This window comes from Engystomops pustulosus, chromosome 5 (genome assembly GCF_040894005.1).
Source record: "Engystomops pustulosus chromosome 5, aEngPut4.maternal, whole genome shotgun sequence".
NCBI classification, from domain to species: Eukaryota; Metazoa; Chordata; class Amphibia; order Anura; family Leptodactylidae; genus Engystomops; species Engystomops pustulosus.
The window spans coordinates 210,686,401-210,709,435 of record NC_092415.1 but is presented as its reverse complement, the minus strand read 5'-3'; the positions used below and the strand labels follow the sequence as shown (position 1 = coordinate 210,709,435).

General features: G+C 50.7%; 1 protein-coding gene across 1 annotated transcript in view; it reads left to right on the top strand.

Annotated features, from left to right (window-relative positions):
• MYL3 (myosin light chain 3) overlaps window positions 1–23,035 on the top strand; it is a 79,821-nt gene that overhangs the window by 31,337 nt on the left and 25,449 nt on the right. The window contains exons 3-6 of the mRNA XM_072154534.1: window positions 207–234; window positions 20,246–20,395; window positions 21,699–21,872; window positions 21,957–22,034. Coding sequence (XP_072010635.1) covers window positions 207–234; window positions 20,246–20,395; window positions 21,699–21,872; window positions 21,957–22,034 — 430 coding nt within the window. The remainder of the gene's footprint in view (window positions 1–206; window positions 235–20,245; window positions 20,396–21,698; window positions 21,873–21,956; window positions 22,035–23,035) is intronic.

The window sequence follows — 23,035 nt, the reverse complement described above, 5'->3', positions numbered from 1 at the left end:
GCAGCAGGTTCATGAGGGATCTGTACTGGGAGCAATGGGAGAGCATGCTGGGAGTTGTAGTACTTCCCCAACATCTGGAGGCTCACAAGTTCTCCGAGTCCCAAATTTATTTAAAACAAATCAAAAATCTTCTGAATCTGAGAGACCCCCGAGCGCAGGAGACGGATTTTAACTTTTTTCTTATGTTTTTTTTTTTGCTTTTCCAGATTGAATTCTCAGCGGATCAGATAGAAGGTAAGAAACGGGAAGGAGGCGGATGATCCGAGGGGAAACCACCGGGGCCAATAGGGAGGTTCCGAAGAGAAGACTCAGGGGCGGAGACACATTGGGGGTCATTTATCTTTCATAAGGACATTGGCCTTTTCATGTTTTTTCATCCTATAGGTTCATAGATCCAGTAGCCGAGTCTATGCAGTTTTTGGGACTTTTCATTAAAAGTCGCATGAAAATAGCTGGAAAGTCTCAAACTCTTCTGCAACTTCTTCTGCATTTACATAGGGGGCAGTATTATAGTAGTTATATTCCTGTACATAGGGGGCAGTATTATAGTAGTTATATTCCTGTACATAGGGGGCAGTATTATAGTAGTTATATTCTTGTACATAGGGGGCAGTATTATAGTAGTTATATTCCTGTACATAGGGGGCAGTATTATAGTAATTATATTCTTGTACATAGGGGGCAGTATTATAGTAGTTATATTCCTGTACATAGGAGGCAGTATTATAGTAGTTATATTCTTGTACATAGGGGGCAGTATTATAGTAGTTATATTCCTGTACATAGGGGGCAGTATTATAGTAGTTATATTCTTGTACATAGGGGGCGGTATTATAGTAGTTATATTCCTGTACATAGGGGGCAGTATTATAGTAGTTATATTCTTGTACATAGGTGCAGTATTATAGTAGTTATATTCCTGTACATAGGGGGCAGTATTATAGTAGTTATATTCCTGTACATTGGGGGCAGTATTATAGTAGTTATATTCCTGTACATAGGCGGCAGTATTATAGTAGTTATATTCTTGTACATAGGTGCAGTATTATAGTAGTTATATTCCTGTACATAGGGGGCAGTATTATAGTAGTTATATTCCTGTACATTGGGGGCAGTATTATAGTAGTTATATTCTTGTACATAGGAGGCAGTATTATAGTAGTTATATTCCTGTACATAGGGGGCAGTATTATAGTAGTTATATTCTTGTACATAGGGGGCAGTATTATAGTAGTTATATTCCTGTACATAGGGGGCAGTATTATAGTAGTTATATTCTTGTACATAGGGGCAGTATTATAGTAGTTATATTCCTGTACATAGGGGGCAGTATTATAGTAGTTATATTCCTGTACATAGGGGGCAGTATTATAGTAGTTATATTCTTGTACATAGGGGGCAGTATTATAGTAGTTATATTCCTGTACATAGGGGGCAGTATTATAGTAGTTATATTCTTGTACACAGGGGGCAGTGTTATAGTAGTTATATTCTTGTACATAGGGGGCTGTATTATAGTAGTTATATTCCTGTACATAGGGGGCAGTATTATAGTAGTTATATTCCTGTACATAGGGGGCAGTATTATAGTAGTGATATTCCTGTACATAGGGGGCAGTATTATAGTAGTTATATTAGTGTACGTAGGGGGCAGTATTATAGTAGTTATATTCCTGTACATAGGGGGCAGTATTATAGTAGTTATATTCCTGTACATAGGGGGCAGTATTATAGTAATTATATTCTTGTACATAGGGGGCAGTATTATAGTAGTTATATTCCTGTACATAGGGGGCAGTATTATAGTAGTTATATTCCTGTACATAGGGGGCAGTATTATAGTAGTTATATTCTTGTACATAGGGGGCAGTATTATAGTAGTTATATTCTTGTACATAGGGGGCAGTATTATAGTAGTTATATTCTTGTACACAGGGGGCAGTGTTATAGTAGTTATATTCTTGTACATAGGGGGCTGTATTATAGTAGTTATATTCCTGTACATAGGGGGCAGTATTATAGTAGTTATATTCCTGTACATAGGGGGCAGTATTATAGTAGTGATATTCCTGTACATAGGGGGCAGTATTATAGTAGTTATATTCTTGTACATAGGGGGCAGTATTATAGTAGTTATATTCCTGTACATAGGGGGCAGTATTATAGTAGTTATATTCCTGTACATAGGGGGCAGTATTATAGTAGTTATATTCCTGTACATAGGGGGCAGTATTATAGTAGTTAGTCTTGTACATATGGGGCAGTATTATAGTAGTTATATTCCTGTACATAGGGGGCAGTATTATAGTAGTTATATTCCTGTACATAGGGGGCAGTATTATAGTAGTTATATTCTTGTACATAGGGGGCAGTATTATAGTAGTTATATTCCTGTACATAGGGGGCAGTATTATAGTAGTTATATTCCTGTACATAGGGGGCAGTATTATAGTAGTTATATTCCTGTACATAGGGGGCAGTATTATAGTAGTTATATTCTTGTACATAAGGGGCAGTATTATAGTAGTTATATTCCTGTACATAGGGGGCAGTATTATAGTAGTTATATTCCTGTACATAGGAGGCGGTATTATAGTAGTTATATTCCTGTACATAGGAGGCAGTATTATAGTAGTTATATTCTTGTACATAGGGGGCAGTATTATAGTAGTTATATTCTTGTACATAGGGGGCAGTATTATAGTAGTTATATTCCTGTACATAGGGGCAGTATTATAGTAGTTATATTCCTGTACATAGGGGGCAGTATTATAGTAGTTATATTCTTGTACATAGGAGGCAGTATTATAGTAGTTATATTCCTGTACATAGGGGGCAGTATTATAGTAGTTATATTCCTGTACATAGGGGGCAGTATTATAGTAGTTATATTCCTGTACATAGGAGGCAGTATTATAGTAGTTATATTCCTGTACATAGGGGGCAGTATTATAGTAGTTATATTCCTGTACATAGGGGCAGTATTATAGTAGTTATATTCTTGTACATAGGGGGCAGTATTATAGCAGTTATATTCCTGTACATAGGAGGCAGTATTATAGTAGTTATATTCCTGTACATAGGGGGCAGTATTATAGTAGTTATATCCCTGTACATAGGGGGCAGTATTATAGTAGTTATATTCCTGTACATAGGAGGCAGTATTATAGTAGTTATATTCTTGTACATAGGGGGCAGTATTATAGTAGTTATATCCTTGTGCATAGGGGCAGTATTATAGCAGTTATATTCCTGTACATAGGGGGCAGTATTATAGCAGTTATATTCCTGTACATAGGGGGCAGTATTATAGCAGTTATATTCCTGTACATAGGGGGCAGTATTATAGCAGTTATCTTTACACCAGTCTGAATGATGATTGGGAATATTCTGGATATTGTGGAGGGATTTCTTGTCATTCGTGTTGCTTATAATTTTCGCTCAGTTTTATGCTGTTGGTCATTTATTGCAGATTTTACTCCTTTCACTTATTTCAATGAATTTCCTTATAATGAATTTTTTCCCATTTTCTTACATTAGAGGAATCTGATCTCTCTCGTTGCACGTTTGTTTCATTAGTCGCACCCCCCTCCCCCCCCCCACCCCGCGTTCTGCCACATGTTATTTTCTCTTACTTGCTCATGTAATTTAGAGAATTCTTGAGACGTCCAATTGAAGGATAATGATTTGCAGATTTGGCGGCTTCTCTCCAAGAGTTGTTAACTTTCTGGAGTCCAGCGCCCAAACCTCCCACAAAATAGTGGAAATGAAAGGGAAGCAGAAACAAAGAATTGTGCTAAATGGAGACAGATGGCAGGGGATGCCACACATGGGCGCTGGCAGCCGCCCGTCATTCCTCAGCCCCAGTGAAGTGGTGAGTGGTGAGTGGAGTGATGTCAGACCATCGGAAGCCTAAACCCATCGCCCCACGGATGGGCACGGTCAGGCTTCTCCGAGCCACCATATTAACCGAGCCACCAAGCAGAGCTGTGGAGAGCGAGAGCCCAACATCCAAACCCAACTCCAACAATATGGTACCCGACTCCAGGTCTCAGTAGGCCCCTGGGCGACGGACCCTAGGTGGCCCCTTTGCTGTGAACTTACATGTCGGCATTAAAAATTCAGAAACTTAAACCTGTTCCCTTTATCTTTATCATGTACATAAAGTGCAGCCACATTCATCTCAACTGCTTGGCAGAGGGGAGCACAATCCCCACCAACAGGCCACAGGCGTCCGGCTCCCGGCTGACAATCGGTCCAAAAAGAGGCTCCATAACGTGTGCGGTGCAGGGAGGAGAGGAGAAGCTGCAGTGTGCGGTGCAGGGAGGAGAGAAGAAGCTGCAGTGTGCGGTGCAGGGAGGAGAGAAGAAGCTGCAGTGTGCGGTGCAGGGAGGAGAGGAGAAGCTGCAGTGTGCGGTGCAGGGAGGAGGAGAGGAGAAGCTGCAGTGTGCGGTGCAGGGAGGAGGAGAGGAGAAGCTGCAGTGTGCGGTGCAGGGAGGAGAGGAGAAGCTGCAGTGTGCGGTGCAGGGAGGAGAGGAGAAGCTGCAGTGTGCGGTGCAGGGAGGAGAGGAGAAGCTGCAGTGTGCGGTGCGGGGAGAAGAGGAGAAGCTGCAGTGTGTGGTGCAGGGAGGAGAGGAGAAGCTGCATTGTGCGGTGCAGGAAGGAGAGGAGAAGCTGCAGTGTGCGGTGCAGGGAGGAGAGGAGAAGCTGCAGTGTGCGGTGCAGGGAGGAGCTTCACTCACTATTCTGCTGCTGGTGCAGTCACTATTTACATACATGATATTACATATCCTGTAGATCTTTTATTTTATTTAAAAGTGAAAAACATTACAATAAGAAACATAAATCAAGCCATAACTTCTGGCAAAATAAATACAAAAGAACAAAATATAAACTACAATAAACTTACAGAACTTCTCCTGGCCCAGCCACACACTCAGCATGAAAACAACAAAAACCTTCACATAGTCCAACCAATTAAAAAAATAAAAAAGTAAATAACTGAACAATACACAGAAACAGAAATAACAATCCCACGCCCATCACCCTCCCACCCAGACACTGGGCTAACGTGTAAGGTTTGCGTTATATCTACAGTGCAGCATCAGCCCAACACCAGGAGGGAGAGGACAGACTAAGGGACACTAAGGAGAGAGGCCCTCCCCGTGCCCAGCCTCTCATACTCCAGAGAGCGCACCTTCACCAGGAGGGGAGAAGACAGACTAAGGGACACTAAGGAGAGAGGCCCTCCCCGTGCCCAGCCTCTCATACTCCAGAGAGCGCACCTTCACCAGGAGGAGAGGACAGACTAAGGGACACTAAGGAGAGAGGCCCTCCCCGTGCCCAGCCTCTCATACTCCAGAGAGCGCACCTTCACCAGGAGGGGAGAGGACAGACTAAGGGACACTAAGGAGAGAGGTCCTCCCCGTGCCCAGCCTCTCATACTCCAGAGAGCGCACCTTCACCAGGAGGAGAGGACAGACTAAGAGACACTAAGGAGAGAGGTCCTCCCCGTGCCCAGCCTCTCATACTCCAGAGAGCGCAGCTTCACCAGGAGGGAGAGGACAGACTAAGGGACACTAAGGAGAGAGGCCCTCCCCGTGCCCAGCCTCTCATACTCCAGAGAGCGCACCTTCACCAGGAGGGAGAGGACAGACTAAGGGACACTAAGGAGAGAGGCCCTCCACGTGCCCAGCCTCTCATACTCCAGAGAGCGCACCTTCACCAGGAGGGGAGAGGACAGACTAAGGGACACTAAGGAGAGAGGTCCTCCCCGTGCCCAGCCTCTCATACTCCAGAGAGCGCACCTTCACCAGGGGGAGAGGACAGACTAAGGGACACCTAAGGAGAGAGGCCCTCCCCGTGCCCAGCCTCTCATACTCCAGAGAGCGCACCTTCACCAGGGGAGGAGAGGACAGACTAAGGGACACTAAGGAGAGAGGCCCTCCCCGTGCCCAGCCTCTCATACTCCAGAGAGCGCACCTTCACCAGGGGGAGAGGACAGACTAAGGGACACTAAGGAGAGAGGCCCTCCCCGTGCCAAGCCTCTCATACTCCAGAGAGCGCACCTTCACCAGGGGGAGAGGACAGACTAAGGGACACTAAGGAGAGAGGTCCTCCCCGTGCCCAGCCTCTCATACTCCAGAGAGCGCACCTTCACCAGGGGGAGAGGACAGACTAAAGGGCACTAAGGAGAGAGGCCCTCCCCGTGCCCAGCCTCTCATACTCCAGAGAGCGCACCTTCACCAGGGGGAGAGGACAGACTAAGGGACACTAAGGAGAGAGGCCCTCCCCGTGCCCAGCCTCTCATACTCCAGAGAGCGCACCTTCACCAGGGGGAGAGGACAGACTAAGGGACACTAAGGAGAGAGGCCCTCCCCGTGCCCAGCCTCTCATACTCCAGAGAGCGCACCTTCACCAGGGGGAGAGGACAGACTAAGGGACACTAAGGAGAGAGGCCCTCCCCGTGCCCAGCCTCTCATACTCCAGAGAGCGCACCTTCACCAGGAGGGGAGAGGACAGACTAAGGGACACTAAGGAGAGAGGCCCTCCCCGTGCCCAGCCTCTCATACTCCAGAGAGCACACCTTCACCAGGAGGGAGAGGACAGACTAAGGGGCACTAAGGAGAGCGGCCCTCCCCGTGCCCAGCCTCTCATACTCCAGAGAGCGCACCTTCACCAGGGGGAGAGGACAGACTAAGGGACACTAAGGAGAGAGGCCCTCCCCGTGCCCAGCCTCTCATACTCCAGAGAGCGCACCTTCACCAGGGGGGAGAGGACAGACTAAGGGACACTAAGGAGAGAGTTCCTCCCCGTGCCCAGCCTCTCATACTCCAGAGAGCGCACCTTCACCAGGAGGGAGAGGACAGACTAAGGGACACTAAGGAGAGAGGTCCTCCCCGTGCCTAGCCCCTCATACTCCAGAGAGCGCACCTTCACCAGGGGGGAGAGGACAGACTAAGGGACACTAAGGAGAGAGGCCCTCCCCGTGCCCAGCCTCTCATACTCCAGAGAGTGCACCTTCACCAGGGGTAGAGGACAGACTAAGAGACACTAAGGAGAGAGGCCCTCCCCGTGCCCAGCCTCTCATACTCCAGAGAGCGCAACTTCACCAGGAGCTGAGAGGACAGACTAAGGGACACTAAGGAGAGAGGTCATCCCCGTGCCCAGCCTCTCATACTCCAGAGAGCGCACCTTCACCAGGAGGGGAGAGGACAGACTAAGGGACACTAAGGAGAGAGGCCCTCCCCGTGCCCAGCCTCTCATACTCCAGAGAGTGCACCTTCACCAGGGGTAGAGGACAGACTAAGAGACACTAAGGAGAGAGGCCCTCCCCGTGCCCAGCCTCTCATACTCCAGAGAGTGCACCTTCACCAGGAGGGGAGAGGAAAGACTAAGGGACACTAAGGAGAGAGGCCCTCCCCGTGCCCAGCCTCTCCTACTCCAGAGAGCGCACCTTCACCAGGGGGGAGAGGACAGACTAAGGGACACTAAGGAGAGAGGTCCTCCCCGTGCCCAGCCTCTCATACTCCAGAGAGCGCACCTTCACCAGGAGGGAGAGGACAGACTAAGGGACACTAAGGAGAGAGGCCCTCCCCGTGCCCAGCCTCTCATACTCCAGAGAGCGCACCTTCACCAGGGGGAGAGGACAGACTAAGGGACACTAAGGAGAGAGGCCCTCCCCGTGCCCAGCCTCTCATACTCCAGAGAGCGCACCTTCACCAGGGGGAGAGGACAGACTAAGGGACACTAAGGAGAGAGGTCCTCCCCGTGCCCAGCCTCTCATACTCCAGAGGGCGCACCTTCACCAGGAGGGAGAGGACAGACTAAGGGACACTAAGGAGAGAGGTCCTCCCCGTGCCCAGCCTCTCATACTCCAGAGAGCGCACCTTCACCAGGTCACCCAGAATGTTCCTAACCACCTCATCCACCGGGAGGATTTTACGCTGCGTCGATACTAAACACTGTGCGTTCCACGTGTGGTACCTGACCACTAGACTGACTAGGAATAACGTGCAACGGTCCCGGCCACCCAGGCCTCTGAATGCTCCATAGGCTCACTCCGCATAGGAGAGACCGGCCAACCCGGGCCAATGGATGGAAGCGCCCACCCGGTTGTACACCTCTGTGTTAAAGGGGCACTGAAGCAGGAAGTGGTCCATGCTCTCCAGCAGGCCACCGCACTCCTCCCGGGGACAACCCCTTTCCTCAGAGCTCCTACACTTCAGATTGTCCCTCACACACAGCTTTCCATGGAAGCCCCAAAATTATACTTCTCATTCGTTATTCGATCTTTAACCACCGATGAACAGCACCAATCCTCAGTTTCTCCTGCTGAAAGTATGTCACCATTCAGACTAGCACCATCGCACTTTCATTGTCCTCCTTTAATTATATTGTAGCTGGAAGAAGCCTTGCCAGCGAAACCCTGGGTCGGGGGGATAGGACAGCCAGCGTCTCGTTATTTGACTTGTGATATTCACATTTTTAATTAACTCTTGTGAGTATGATGAACCTAAATAAATTTGAACTTTATTGGAACGTACCACACAATCTGCCTGCATATTTTCTTCCAGCTACAATATAATTAAAGGAGGATGATGAGAGTGCGATGGTGCTAGTCTGAATGGTGACATACTTTCAGCAGGAGAAACTGAGGATTAGTGCCGTTCATCGGTGGAATAAAGAATGAGAAGAATATTATTGGGAGCTCCGGTCATAGTGAAATTATTTTCTCTATTTCTGTGGACTGTTTGGTCTTATACCGTGAGTAGCTCCTTAAGGGGCAAACTGTGCACCATGAATAACTGTGTTTCCATGGAAGCAGCACCAAGTCACGTCCCAAAGCTTCAGGGGGATCCTGATGGAATTCAAAAGACCTAAACCCAGATCTGACTTGGGCAATCCCTGAGGGCCAGAGGCTTCTGGAAATGGGTCAACAGAACCCTCTTGTCAAGGACTTTCCTCGACATGGTCCTGATCTCCCACATTCCCAGACCCCACCGGCGAATCACCTTCAGAACCGGGGTAGCGTAAGCCGGAAGATGCCCATGTGGTGTACGGATATCCTTCACTTGCCCTCCTGTCTCCCATTCCTGGAAGAAAGGCCGAAACCATCCCCTGCAGGAGTATACCCACGGAGGAGCCCTCTCTTTCCAGAGGTTTGCTACATTGATCTTAAGAAAGGTATTCACTAGGAACACCACAGGGTTGACCATACACAACCCTCCTTGTCTCCTCGTGCGGTAAGTAACCTCCCTCTTGATTAGGTTCAGCCTATTCCCCCATAACAGCTGGAAGAACAGACTGTAGACCCGAGTCCAGAGGGGTTCTGGCAACATGCACACACTGCCCAGATATATCAGCAATGGGAGCAGGTAAGTTTTCATCAGATTAACCCTTTCCCTGAGGGTCAAAGACCAACCCTTCCACTGGTCCACCTTCTGAGCGGCCATCTTAAGCCTGCCGTCCCAGTTTTGCATGGGGTAATCCCCCTGGCCAAATTCGATGCCGAGAACGTTGGCAGAGTCTTGGGGCCCTGGGAGAGTGTCCGGGAGATCAAAGCCTGGATCCCCCTCTGCCAGCCAGAGACTCTCACACTTATTCCGGTTGATCTTGGACCCAGAAGCCTCTGAGTAGCGGTCAACCTCTGACATCACCCATTGCGCCTCCCCTCCCGAGGACACGAAAACGGTGACATCATCGGCGTACGCTACCACTCTAAGAGTGGCTTCCGGTGCTGCCCGATCCATCCCGACTCCCACCAACGGCCCACGATCAACCCTCCTAAGGAATGGGTCAATCGCGAACACGTATAGAAGTGGGCTCAGAGGACAACCCTGGCGAACACCAGACCCGACCTCAAAAGAGCGGCCAATCCAACCGTTCACAAGCGGGAAACTCTCTGCCCCTGCGTACAAAACCTTTAGCCAATTGACAAACTCCCCCGGCAGGCCATACCTCAGAAGAAGGACAGACCAGAGGTACTCGTGGTTAACCCGGTCAAACGCTTTTGCCTGATCCAAGGACAGCAAGTACCCCTTCCAGTTACCAGCCCTGCCCTGCTCCACTGCCTCCCGGACACAAAGCACAGCACTAAATGTACTGCGGCCTGGAACAGAGCAGTGCTGGGTCCCCGAAAGGAGCCGGGGCGCAAACTGCACCAGCCGATTAAACAGCACCTTTGCCAAAACCAGGAAAGCCGACATCACATCCCCATCTAGATCCTTCCTGCCCAAGAGGTGTGAGTAGAAGGATCTGACTACCTCCAGAATCCCTGATCTGGACCTTTTCAGGGATCCCGTACTGTTAACCAGTCCTGTAACAACTTGAATTAAATAGAGACGATGGGGGACATTTATCATACACTGGCGCTCGTGCACCAGTGTATGATTGCCCCACCGCTGCATATTCGCAGCAGGATACATTAAGATGCTTCCGCTTCTTGATGTATCAGGGCAGGATGCTGTGTCGCGTTTATGGTGATATGAACCTGATGACGTGATCCCTGCTCTGCCACTATCCCACACATCTCTCAAAAGGATTCCCTGCCCGATGTCTGCTCTGGGGAATCCCTGGGAGATGTAGAGACCATGTGTGGACGGATGGGGATCTCTCCATGATGATGTGGTTCCTGCTCTGCACTAACCCGGCACATCTCTCTAAAGGATTCAATGCCCGATGTCTGTAGAAGTCTTTAGTACCGCAAGCTTTGTATTTGAAAGTATATACTAGGCGGGACACAGAGCTGGGACAACCCCAGCCAGTGCGGGACCTGGAGGGAATAACCTGGACAATCTCCCAGACAGAAATTAAAAACTTTGATTGTCCGGCCAAATCCATGATGTTTGGGAGCCATGGGGGTAGAGCCACCTCCATAGCTGATTCAGCCTGAGAAGAGGCAGCTCCAACTCCAATGTTACTTGTGCCCTCTGCCTCACTGGCATTAGCCCCTTATTTAAACCAGCTGTTTTTTTAATGTTTGTCCACCGTTCACTGGATGCAAGAGGCCACTTGTCTTAATAAACTCCAGACAGACAGCGCCATCTCTAGAGTCCGATGCCCTGATACAAAACAAGACTTCTCCTGCGTCCTTTCCTTCAGGCTGTACAGGGTGTTTGGGAGGCTCCGCACCACAAGCCCCAGCAGCCCCATCACACTGCTGCCGCTAACCGGAGAAAGCAACAGCCACAGCGCTAGGGGCCACAGGAGCTACCGCCACCGCCCCTGGCACTGGGCCACACCCCCTCCCACTGGGGGGCAGGGCACGGTACCAGGACCTCTCCGATCGCCCTCACTGTCCAGACTTTTGGCCGATGCCTTCCCTGCACCATCCTTGCTACTACAAACAAGGCTGGTGCTCTGCGCCATGATGGAACGTGGCTTTGCAATCTCCCCGCACCCTGGCACCGAGTCCACTGCAGGATTCGTGCTGGACTGGGTAACGGGGCCTACACGACACGCCTTGGTCTTCTTGGGTTTCTTCTTCCTCTTTTGGTCGTCATCCGACATATGCCAAAGGAAAAGTTCTAGAGGTGAACTTGGGACTCCAGTTGTTGTATTTGAGCCATTAGTGCCCCTCCCTGGCCGCTGTCAGGCTCTTCAGGCTGTCAGCGCCCCTCCCTGGCCCTCCAGGTTGGCAGAGCCGCAGCCTGATGGTAATGGCGCTTGCTCTGCAGGCAGCCTGTCGTGCGAGGCCTGCTGGTGTTGGTGCAGGTCACCAGACGGACACGGCAGGTCTTCCTCATCCTCCTCATCATCGCCATCATCCGCCTGGATCTGAAGCCCCTTCTGCTTTCTTAGCTGCTCCTGCCGCATCATCAAATCTGGTGTCGTTCTCCAGCTTTTCGCGGAAGGGCCCGCTGTTGTCACGGATAATACATCTCTTTTCCTCCAGAGCAGTGACTTCGGTTTTAAGTCTGTTGATGGTGGTAAGAAGATCAGACTTCTTCTTCTTAGTGGCCACCCCCGCTAGGGCCACGGTCTCCATTATCTCCTCCTTGAGCCTCCTCAGTGCTTTGCCAACTTCCTTGTACTCACGGAGGTGCTCAGCAATCCGGAAACCATAGGTGGTAGCAGACTCTCGGGTCTTAAGATCACTCCATGCCTTTTCCACAACTCCATGAGCACCCAGCTTTCCAGCTGAGCCACCCAGCTTTCCCACAGAGGTATCCAGCTTTCCAGAAGGAGCATTCAAGCTAATGTCACTTACCTTGACGTATATGCTTCACTCTTCACTTCTGTGCACTTACAGAGGCCAACTTCACCAAATAAGTGAAGCGGGAATGCAGCCTGACAAGGTGACGTCTGTGCCAGCTCGAAAGGACCGAGGGCCAAGATCCCACTATGACATCACAGAGTGCACTCTTTTTACACTGACATCAGATGATTCCATAGATTACGGCAGAACCTGTTCTGTTACACGCGGACACATGAGGAAACCCCCCAAAAGAGTGGAGAGGGTGTCGGTAATTCTGCATTGAGGTCACTGATCATTTTGCCCTTCTTTTCATACATCAGTGTCTGCTCTCTATCGGTCAATAATCCATCAGTATTGCTAAAGCCAAAAACAAACAGGAGCGGATCCAGAACAGAGATGAGCAGTAAATGGGATACTTGCACGTATTCTGTGTTCTGTATCCACTCCTGCTATTGGCTCAATCCTGAAGCTTTTCATCCTTCTGGCAGATGAAATGAACCTGGACTGGAATGCCTGGACGCTACAGACAGCACATGCACAGTACAAGCAGCTGGAGGCTACAGGCAGCACATGCACAGTACAAGCAGCTGGACGCTACAGGCAGCACATGCACAGTACAAGCAGCTGGAGGCTACAGGCAGCACACGCACAGTACAGGCAGCTGGACGCTACAGGCAGCACATGCACAGTACAAGCAGCTGGAGGCTACAGGCAGCACACGCACAGTACAGGCAGCTGGACGCTACAGGCAGCACATGCACAGTACAAGCAGCTGGAGGCTACAGGCAGCACATGCACAGTACAAGCAGCTGGAGGCTACGGGCAGCACAGTAGAAGCAGCTGGAGGCTACAGGCAGCACGTGCACAGTACAAGCAGCTGGAGGCTACAGGCAGCACATGCACAGTACAAGCAGCTGGAGGCTACAGGCAGCACATGCACAGTACAAGCAGCTGGAGGCTACAGGCAGCACATGCACAGTACAAGCAGCTGGAGGCTACAGGCAGCACATGCACAGTACAAGCAGCTGGACGCTACAGGCAGCACACGCACAGTACAAGCAGCTGGAGGCTACAGGCAGCACATGCACAGTACAAGCAGCTGGAGGCTACAGGCAGCACATGCACAGTACAAGCAGCTGGAGGCTACAGGCAGCACACGCACAGTACAAGCAGCTGGAGGCTACAGGCAGCACATGCACAGTACAAGCAGCTGGAGGCTACAGGCAGCACATGCACAGTACAAGCAGCTGGACGCTACAGGCAGCACATGCACAGTACAAGCAGCTGGAGGCTACAGGCAGCACACGCACAGTACAGGCAGCTGGACGCTACAGGCAGCACATGCACAGTACAAGCAGCTGGAGGCTACGGGCAGCACAGTAGAAGCAGCTGGAGGCTACAGGCAGCACATGCACAGTACAAGCAGCTGGATGCTACAGGCAGCACACGCACAGTACAAGCAGCTGGAGGCTACAGGCAGCACACGCACAGTACAAGCAGCTGGAGGCTACAGGCAGCACACGCACAGTACAAGCAGCTGGAGGCTACAGGCGGCACATGCACAGTACAAGCAGCTGGAGGCTACAGGCAGCACATGCACAGTACAAGCAGCTGGAGGCTACAGGCGGCACATGCACAGTACAAGCAGCTGGAGGCTACAGGCGGCACATGCACAGTACAAGCAGCTGGAGGCTACAGGCGGCACATGCACAGTACAAGCAGCTGGAGGCTACAGGCGGCACATGCACAGTACAAGCAGCTGGAGGCTACAGGCAGCACACGCACAGTACAAGCAGCTGGAGGCTACAGGCAGCACATGCACAGTACAAGCAGCTGGAGGCTACAGGCGGCACATGCACAGTACAAGCAGCTGGAGGCTACAGACAGCACATGCACAGTACAAGCAGCTGGAAGCTACAGGCAGCACATGCACAGTACAAGCAGCTGGACGCTACAGGCAGCACGTGCACAGTACAAACAGCTGGAGGCTACAGACAGCACATGCACAGTACAAGCAGCTGGAGGCTGCAGACAGCACATGCACAGTACAAGCAGCTGGAGGCTACAGGCAGCACATGCACAGTACAGGCAGCTGGAGGCTACAGACAGCACATGCACAGTACAAGCAGCTGGAGGCTACAGACAGCACATGCACAGTACAAGCAGCTGGAGGCTACAGACAGCACATGCACAGTACAAGCAGCTGGACGCTACAGACAGCACATGCACAGTACAGGCAGCTGGAGGCTACAGACAGCACATGCACAGTATAGGCAGCTGGAGGCTACAGGCAGCACATGCACAGTACAAGCAGCTGGAGGCTACAGGCAGCACACGCACAGTACAAGCAGCTGGAGGCTACAGGCGGCACATGCACAGTACAAGCAGCTGGAGGCTACAGACAGCACATGCACAGTACAAGCAGCTGGAGGCTACAGGCAGCACGTGCACAGTACAAGCAGCTGGAGGCTACAGGCAGCACGTGCACAGTACAAGCAGCTGGAGGCTACAGGCGGCACACGCACAGTACAAGCAGCTGGAGGCTACAGGCAGCACATGCACAGTACAAGCAGCTGGAGGCTACAGGCGGCACGTGCACAGTACAAGCAGCTGGATGCTACAGGCAGCACATGCACAGTACAAGCAGCTGGAGGCTACAGGCAGCACGTGCACAGTACAAGCAGCTGGAGGCTACAGGCAGCACGTGCACAGTACAAGCAGCTGGAGGCTACAGGCAGCACGTGCACAGTACAAGCAGCTGGAGGCTACAGACAGCACATGCACAGTACAAGGAGCTGGACGCTACAGGCAGCACATGCACAGTACAAGCAGCTGGACGCTACAGGCAGCACGTGCACAGTACAAGCAGCTGGAGGCTACAGGCAGCACATGCACAGTACAAGCAGCTGGACGCTACAGGCAGCACATGCACAGTACAAGCAGCACATGCACAGTACAAGCAGCTGGAGGCTACAGGCGGCACATGCACAGTACAAGCAGCTGGACGCTACAGACAGCACGTGCACAGTACAAGCAGCTGGAGGCTACAGACAGCACGTGCACAGTACAAGCAGCTGGAGGCTACAGGCAGCACATGCACAGTACAAGCAGCTGGAGGCTACAGACAGCACATGCACAGTACAAGGAGCTGGACGCTACAGGCAGCACGTGCACAGTACAAGCAGCTGGAGGCTACAGGCAGCACATGCACAGTACAAGCAGCTGGACGCTACAGGCAGCACATGCACAGTACAAGCAGCTGGAGGCTACAGGCAGCACATGCACAGTACAAGCAGCTGGAGGCTACAGGCGGCACATGCACAGTACAAGCAGCTGGAGGCTACAGGCAGCACATGCACAGTACAAGCAGCTGGAGGCTACAGGCAGCACATGCACAGTACAAGCAGCTGGAGGCTACAGGCAGCACATGCACAGTACAAGCAGCTGGAGGCTACAGGCAGCACACGCACAGTACAAGCAGCTGGACGCTACAGGCAGCACATGCACAGTACAAGCAGCTGGAAGCTACAGGCAGCACATGCACAGTACAAGGAGCTGGACGCTACAGGCAGCACATGCACAGTACAAGCAGCTGGAAGCTACAAGCAGCACATGCACAGTACAAGCAGCTGGAGGCTACAGGCGGCACATGCACAGTACAAGCAGCTGGACGCTACAGACAGCACATGCACAGTACAAGCAGCACATGCACAGTACAAGCAGCTGGAGGCTACAGACAGCACATGCACAGTACAAGCAGCTGGACGCTACAGACAGCACGTGCACAGTACAAGCAGCTGGAGGCTACAGGCAGCACATGCACAGTACAAGCAGCTGGAGGCTACAGACAGCACATGCACAGTACAAGCAGCTGGAGGCTACAGGCAGCACATGCACAGTACAGGCAGCTGGAGGCTACAGGCAGCACATGCACAGTACAAGCAGCTGGAGGCTACAGGCAGCACATGCACAGTACAAGCAGCTGGAGGCTACAGGCAGCACATGCACAGTACAAGCAGCTGGAGGCTACAGGCAGCACATGCACAGTACAAGCAGCTGGAGGCTACAGGCAGCACATGCACAGTACAAGCAGCTGGACGCTACAGACAGCACGTGCACAGTACAAGCAGCTGGAGGCTACAGGCAGCACATGCAGTGTGATATAACTGGATTGCATATGGCTGGTAGTTTTTATAGTCTGTGTGCTGATTGGCTACAGCTCTGCACATGTGATTGGGGGGGGGGGGGGGTGTTCCTTTCTCCTTCCCAGAATTCTCTGCCCCATGTAATACGTTGTACTCCTGCACAATCGGAGTTAGAATCAATTCTCCCATCTCTAGTTATAATATTAATAATTTAACCGAATGCATTTTTGTGGATTTGTATAATAACTTTTGGGGTCCCATGTTTCCTCTGGTTTGGGGGTTCAGCCTGTGCATGGAGAGGGACTCTGTTGCATCTCACCAGGAGAGATGTAGCAGAGCCGACGTTGTGATTTATCAGGAGAGATGTAGCAGAGCCGAGGTTGTGATACATCAGGAGAGATGTAGCAGAGCTGAGGTTGTGATTCATCAGGAGAGATGTAGCAGAGCCGAGGTTGTGATACATCAGGAGAGATGTAGCAGAGCCGAGGTTGTGATACATCAGGAGAGATGTAGCAGAGCCGAGGTTGTGATACATCAGGAGAGATGTAGCAGAGCCGAGGTTGTGATTCACCAGGAGAGATGTAGCAGAGTCGAGGTTGTGATTTATCATGAGAGATGTAGCAGAGCCGAGGTTGTGATTCACCAGGAGAGATGTAGCAGAGCCGAGGTTGTGATACATCAGGAGAGATGTAGCAGAGCCGAGGTTGTGATACATCAGGAGAGATGTAGCAGAGCCGAGGTTGTGATTTACCAGGAGAGATGTAGCAGAGCCGAGGTTGTGATTCACCAGGAGAGATGTAGCAGAGCCGAGGTTGTGATTTATCAGGAGAGATGTAGCAGTGCCGAGGTTGTGATTCATCAGGAGAGATGTAGCAGGGCCGAGGTTGTGATACATCAGGAGAGATGTAGCAGAGCCGAGGTTGTGATTCACCAGGAGAGATGTAGCAGAGTCGAGGTTGTGATTTATCATGAGAGATGTAGCAGAGCCGAGGTTGTGATTCACCAGGAGAGATGTAGCAGAGCCGAGGTTGTGATTCACCAGGAGAGATGTAGCAGAGTCGAGGTTGTGATTTATCATGAGAGATGTAGCAGAGCCGAGGTTGTGATTCACCAGGAGAGATGTAGCAGAGCCGAGGTTGTGATTCACCAGGAGAGATGTAGCAGAGCCGAGGTTGTGATTCATCAGGAGAGATGTAGCAGAGCCGAGGTTGTGATTCATCAGGAGAGATGTAGCAGAGCCGAGGTTGTGATTCACCAGGAGAGATGTAGCAGAGCCGAGGTTGTGATTCACCAGGAGAGATGTAGCAGAGCCGAGGTTGTGATTCACCAGGAGAGATGTAGCAGTGCCGAGGTTGTGATTCACCAGGAGAGATGTAGCAGTGCCGAGGTTGTGATACATCAGGAGAGATGTAGCAGTGCCGAGGTTGTGATACATCAGGAGAGATGTAGCAGAGCCGAGGTTGTGATACATCAGGAGAGATGTAGCAGATCCGAGGTTGTGATTCACCAGGAGAGATGTAGCAGAGTCGAGGTTGTGATTTATCATGAGAGATGTAGCAGAGTCGAGGTTGTGATTTATCATGAGAGATGTAGCAGAGCCGAGGTTGTGATTCACCAGGAGAGATGTAGCAGAGCCGAGGTTGTGATTCACCAGGAGAGATGTAGCAGAGCTGAGGTTGTGATTCACCAGGAGAGATGTAGCAGAGCCGAGGTTGTGATTCATCAGGAGAGATGTAGCAGAGCCGAGGTTGTGATTCACCAGGAGAGATGTAGCAGTGCCGAGGTTGTGATTCACCAGGAGAGATGTAGCAGAGCCGAGGTTGTGATTCACCAGGAGAGATGTAGCAGAGCCGAGGTTGTGATTCACCAGGAGAGATGTAGCAGTGCCGAGGTTGTGATTCACCAGGAGAGATGTAGCAGTGCCGAGGTTGTGATTCACCAGGAGAGATGTAGCAGAGCCGAGGTTGTGATTCACCAGGAGAGATGTAGCAGAGTCGAGGTTGTGATTTATCATGAGAGATGTAGCAGAGTCGAGGTTGTGATTTATCATGAGAGATGTAGCAGAGCCGAGGTTGTGATTCATCATGAGAGATGTAGCAGTGCCGAGGTTGTGATTCACCAGGAGAGATGTAGCAGAGCCGAGGTTGTGATTCACCAGGAGAGATGTAGCAGAGCCGAGGTTGTGATTCACCAGGAGAGATGTAGCAGAGCCGAGGTTGTGATTCATCAGGAGAGATGTAGCAGAGCCGAGGTTGTGATTCACCAGGAGAGATGTAGCAGAGCCGAGGTTGTGATTCACCAGGAGAGATGTAGCAGAGCCGAGGTTGTGATTCACCAGGAGAGATGTAGCAGAGCCGAGGTTGTGATTCACCAGGAGAGATGTAGCAGAGCCGAGGTTGTGATACATCAGGAGAGATGTAGCAGAGCCGAGGTTGTGATTCACCAGGAGAGATGTAGCAGTGCCGAGGTTGTGATTCACCAGGAGAGATGTAGCAGTGCCGAGGTTGTGATTCACCAGGAGAGATGTAGCAGAGCTGAGGTTGTGATTCACCAGGAGAGATGTAGCAGAGCTGAGGTTGTGATTCATCAGGAGAGATGTAGCAGAGCTGAGGTTGTGATTCATCAGGAGAGATGTAGCAGAGCCGAGGTTCTGATTCACCAGGAGAGATGTAGCAGAGCCGAGGTTGTGATTCACCAGGAGAGATGTAGCAGAGCTGAGGTTGTGATTCACCAGGAGAGATGTAGCAGAGCTGAGGTTGTGATTCACCAGGAGAGATGTAGCAGAGCTGAGGTTGTGATTCACCAGGAGAGATGTAGCAGAGCTGAGGTTGTGATTCACCAGGAGAGATGTAGCAGAGCCGAGGTTGTGATTCATCAGGAGAGATGTAGCAGAGCCGAGGTTGTGATTCACCAGGAGAGATGTAGCAGAGCTGAGGTTGTGATTCATCAGGAGAGATGTAGCAGAGCTGAGGTTGTGATTCAGCAGGAGGGATGTAGCAGAGCTGAGGTTGTGATTTATCAGGAGAGATGTAGCAGAGCCGAGGTTGTGATTCACCAGGAGAGATGTAGCAGAGCTGAGGTTGTGATTCAGCAGGAGAGATGTAGCAGAGCTGAGGTTGTGATTCACCAGGAGAGATGTAGCAGAGCTGAGGTTGTGATTCACCAGGAGAGATGTAGCAGAGCTGAGGTTGTGATTCACCAGGAGAGATGTAGCAGAGCTGAGGTTGTGATTCACCAGGAGAGATGTAGCAGAGCCGAGGTTGTGATTCATCAGGAGAGATGTAGCAGAGCCGAGGTTGTGATTCACCAGGAGAGATGTAGCAGAGCCGAGGTTGTGATACATCAGGAGAGATGTAGCAGAGCCGAGGTTGTGATACATCAGGAGAGATGTAGCAGAGCCGAGGTTGTGATTCATCAGGAGAGATGTAGCAGAGCTGAGGTTGTGATTCATCAGGAGAGATGTAGCAGAGCTGAGGTTGTGATTCACCAGGAGAGATGTAGCAGAGCTGAGGTTGTGATTTATCAGGAGAGATGTAGCATAGCCGAGGTTGTGATTCAGCAGGAGGGATGTAGCAGAGCCGAGGTTGTGATTCACCAGGAGATATGTAGCAGAGCTGAGGTTGTGATTCCTGTCCTGCAGCGCCCCCTCCCCTCCCCCAGCAGGTGACTCTGAGACTGAATTGTGCGGTTCCGAGAGGTCCGTCATCTCTCCCTGCAGATGTCTGACCACATGATTCCAGGAAACCCGGCTAATAATAAAAACTCCTGCGGCTCGGATCCTGGACTCATCTTCCACCAAACCAAATATTTGTGGAGATTTAAGCAAAATAACCCAAAAAAAATGTTACCATCTGAGAATTGGCGACGGTTCCCCGGCTGAGGTCCGACTTTATCTTGGCAGAGTTTAAGGAAGCTTTCTCCTTGTTTGATCGGACCCCGAACTGCGAGATGAAGATCACCTACGGACAGTGCGGCGACCTGCTGCGGGCGCTGGGGCAGAATCCCACCAACGCCGAGGTCCTGAAGGTTCTAGGCAGACCCAAACCCGAAGGTCCGTGAGTATTTACCGTGTGACTCCGGGGTCTCCAGCGCCTCATGTGATGAATTTCAGGGGAGTTTGTTACCCACCTTCATGTATGTACATTGGGGCTCATTAACTAAGACCCTTGCGCCAGTTTTCTGTCGCACTTTGCACGTGATTTCTATAACACTGGCTGCAGAGAGCACAGAGCACAGCAGTGTGAGGTATGATTACACATCTCTCCAGGACAATACATAACACTGGCTGCAGAGAGCACAGAGCACAGCAGTGTGAGGTCTGATTACACATCTCTCCAGGGACAATACATAACACTGGCTGCAGAGAGCACAGAGAACAGCAGTGTGAGGTCTGATTACACATCTCTTCAGGGACAATACATAACACTGGCTGCAGAGAGCACAGAGCACAGCAGTGTGAGGTCTGATTACACATCTCTCCAGGGACAGTACATGACACTGGCTGCAGAGAGCACAGATCACAGCAGTGTGAGGTCTGATTACACATCTATCCAGGGACAATACATAACACTGGCTGCAGAGAGCACAGAGCACAGCAGTGTGAGGTCTGATTAAACATCTCTCCAGGGACAATACATAACACTGGCTGCAGAGAGCACAGAGCACAGCAGTGTGAGGTCTGATTACACATCTCTCCAGGGACAATACATAACACTGGCTGCAGAGAGCACAGAGCACAGCAGTGTGAGGTCTGATTACACATCTCTCCAGGGACAATACATAACACTGGCTGCAGAGAGCACAGAGCACAGCAGTGTGAGGTCTGATTACACATCTCTCCAGGGACAATACATAACACTGGCTGCAGAGAGCACAGAGCACAGCAGTGTGAGGTCTGATTACACATCTCTCCATGGACAATACATAACACTGGCTGCAGAGAGCACAGAGCACAGCAGTGTGAGGTCTGATTACACATCTCTCCAGGGACAATACATAACACTGGCTGCAGAGAGCACAGAGCACAGCAGTGTGAGGTCTGATTACACATCTCTCCAGGGACAATACATAACACTGGCTGCAGAGAGCACAGAGCACAGCAGTGTGAGGTCTGATTACACATCTCTCCAGGGATAGTACATAACACTGGCTGCAGAGAGCTCAGAGCACAGCAGTGTGAGGTCTGATTACACATCTATCCAGGAACAGTACATAACACTGGCTGCAGGGAGCACAGAGCACAGCAGTGTGAGGTCTGATGTAATGTATATGCTAGGCATATAGCGCTGCTGTTGGTGTGTGATGTTTCATGCATGGGGGTCACATATTTACTGGTTCCACAATCTCACCCACAGAACTTCACACAAAACTGATGGATTTTGACACTTTCCTGCCAATGTTACAACATATCTCCAAATCCAAGGAGAAGGGAACCTACGAGGACTTTGTGGAGGGTCTCCGAGTCTTCGACAAGGAGGGCAATGGCACCGTCATGGGAGCAGAAATCCGCCACGTCCTGGCTACTCTCGGTATCTCATCCGCTAAGGTCTCATTATATGTCATGACTCCCACCACAAGCGCGAGATTGTAACTAAGGTTTTCTCAATGTCCAGGGGAACGGATGACAGAAGAAGAAGTTGACAAGTTGATGTCTGGGCAGGAAGATGCCAATGGCTGCATCAACTATGAAGGTAGGTAACGAGGGGTGGCAGGGTGTTCAGATGGTTATTGTGGGAATATTTAGTGGCAGGGTCATGTGGGTGCCCATAGCGGTACCTAAATAAATCAATCTGGTAATACATTGCACATGGCAGCATATGGCGTCATGTATCAGCATAGGTGTATGCATAGGCAGGCCCCGTGATGGTGCCCATAGCAGGACCTATATATTACAGTGATATAGAGTAATACATTGGATATATGTTACTCATTTCATGTTTTTCTGAATGTTGTGACCTGAAAGAGAATTTACCAATTTCCTTCGATCAGCCACGACTGCCTAATGCTCCCCGTCCCAGTACAGACCAACGTGTTCATAGGCCTTTACTAGGTGCCCATGGAAGTCCCTGAGTGCTCCCAAACATGAAATCTAGTAATGTATCGTATCCGTATAGAAACAAGTGGGTGCCCATGGCGGTACCTACACATTCCCATGCAATGGCACCTGCCAACCCTTTCGTGACTCCGCTCCTCATGTGATATGGGCGTTCCGCTTCTCAGTTGGACCGTGCGCCACATTTATTATGCAAAGTCTAAAAGAAATGTGTTACACGCCCCATGATAAAGGTGCACAAAAGTGCAGGGGGCAATAGATTCAAGCAGAACGCGCACTAGAAATCATGAATCTGGTGCTCTCTGCACTATCCTACCCCAGCACAGACACTGCTAAGTACTGGCATCACTACATGTACCCATCACAGTACCTCATCCATCCTCCCCCAGCACAGACACTGCTTAGTACTGGCATCACTGCATGTGCCCATCGCAGTACCTCATCCATCCTACCCCAGCACAGACATTGCCTTGTACTGGCATCACTACATGTACCCATCGCAGTACCTCATCCATCCTCCCCCAGCACAGACATTGCTTAGTACTGGCATCACTACATGTACCCATCGCAGTACCTCATCCATCCTCCCCCAGCACAGACATTGCCTTGTACTGGCATCACTACATGTACCCATCGCAG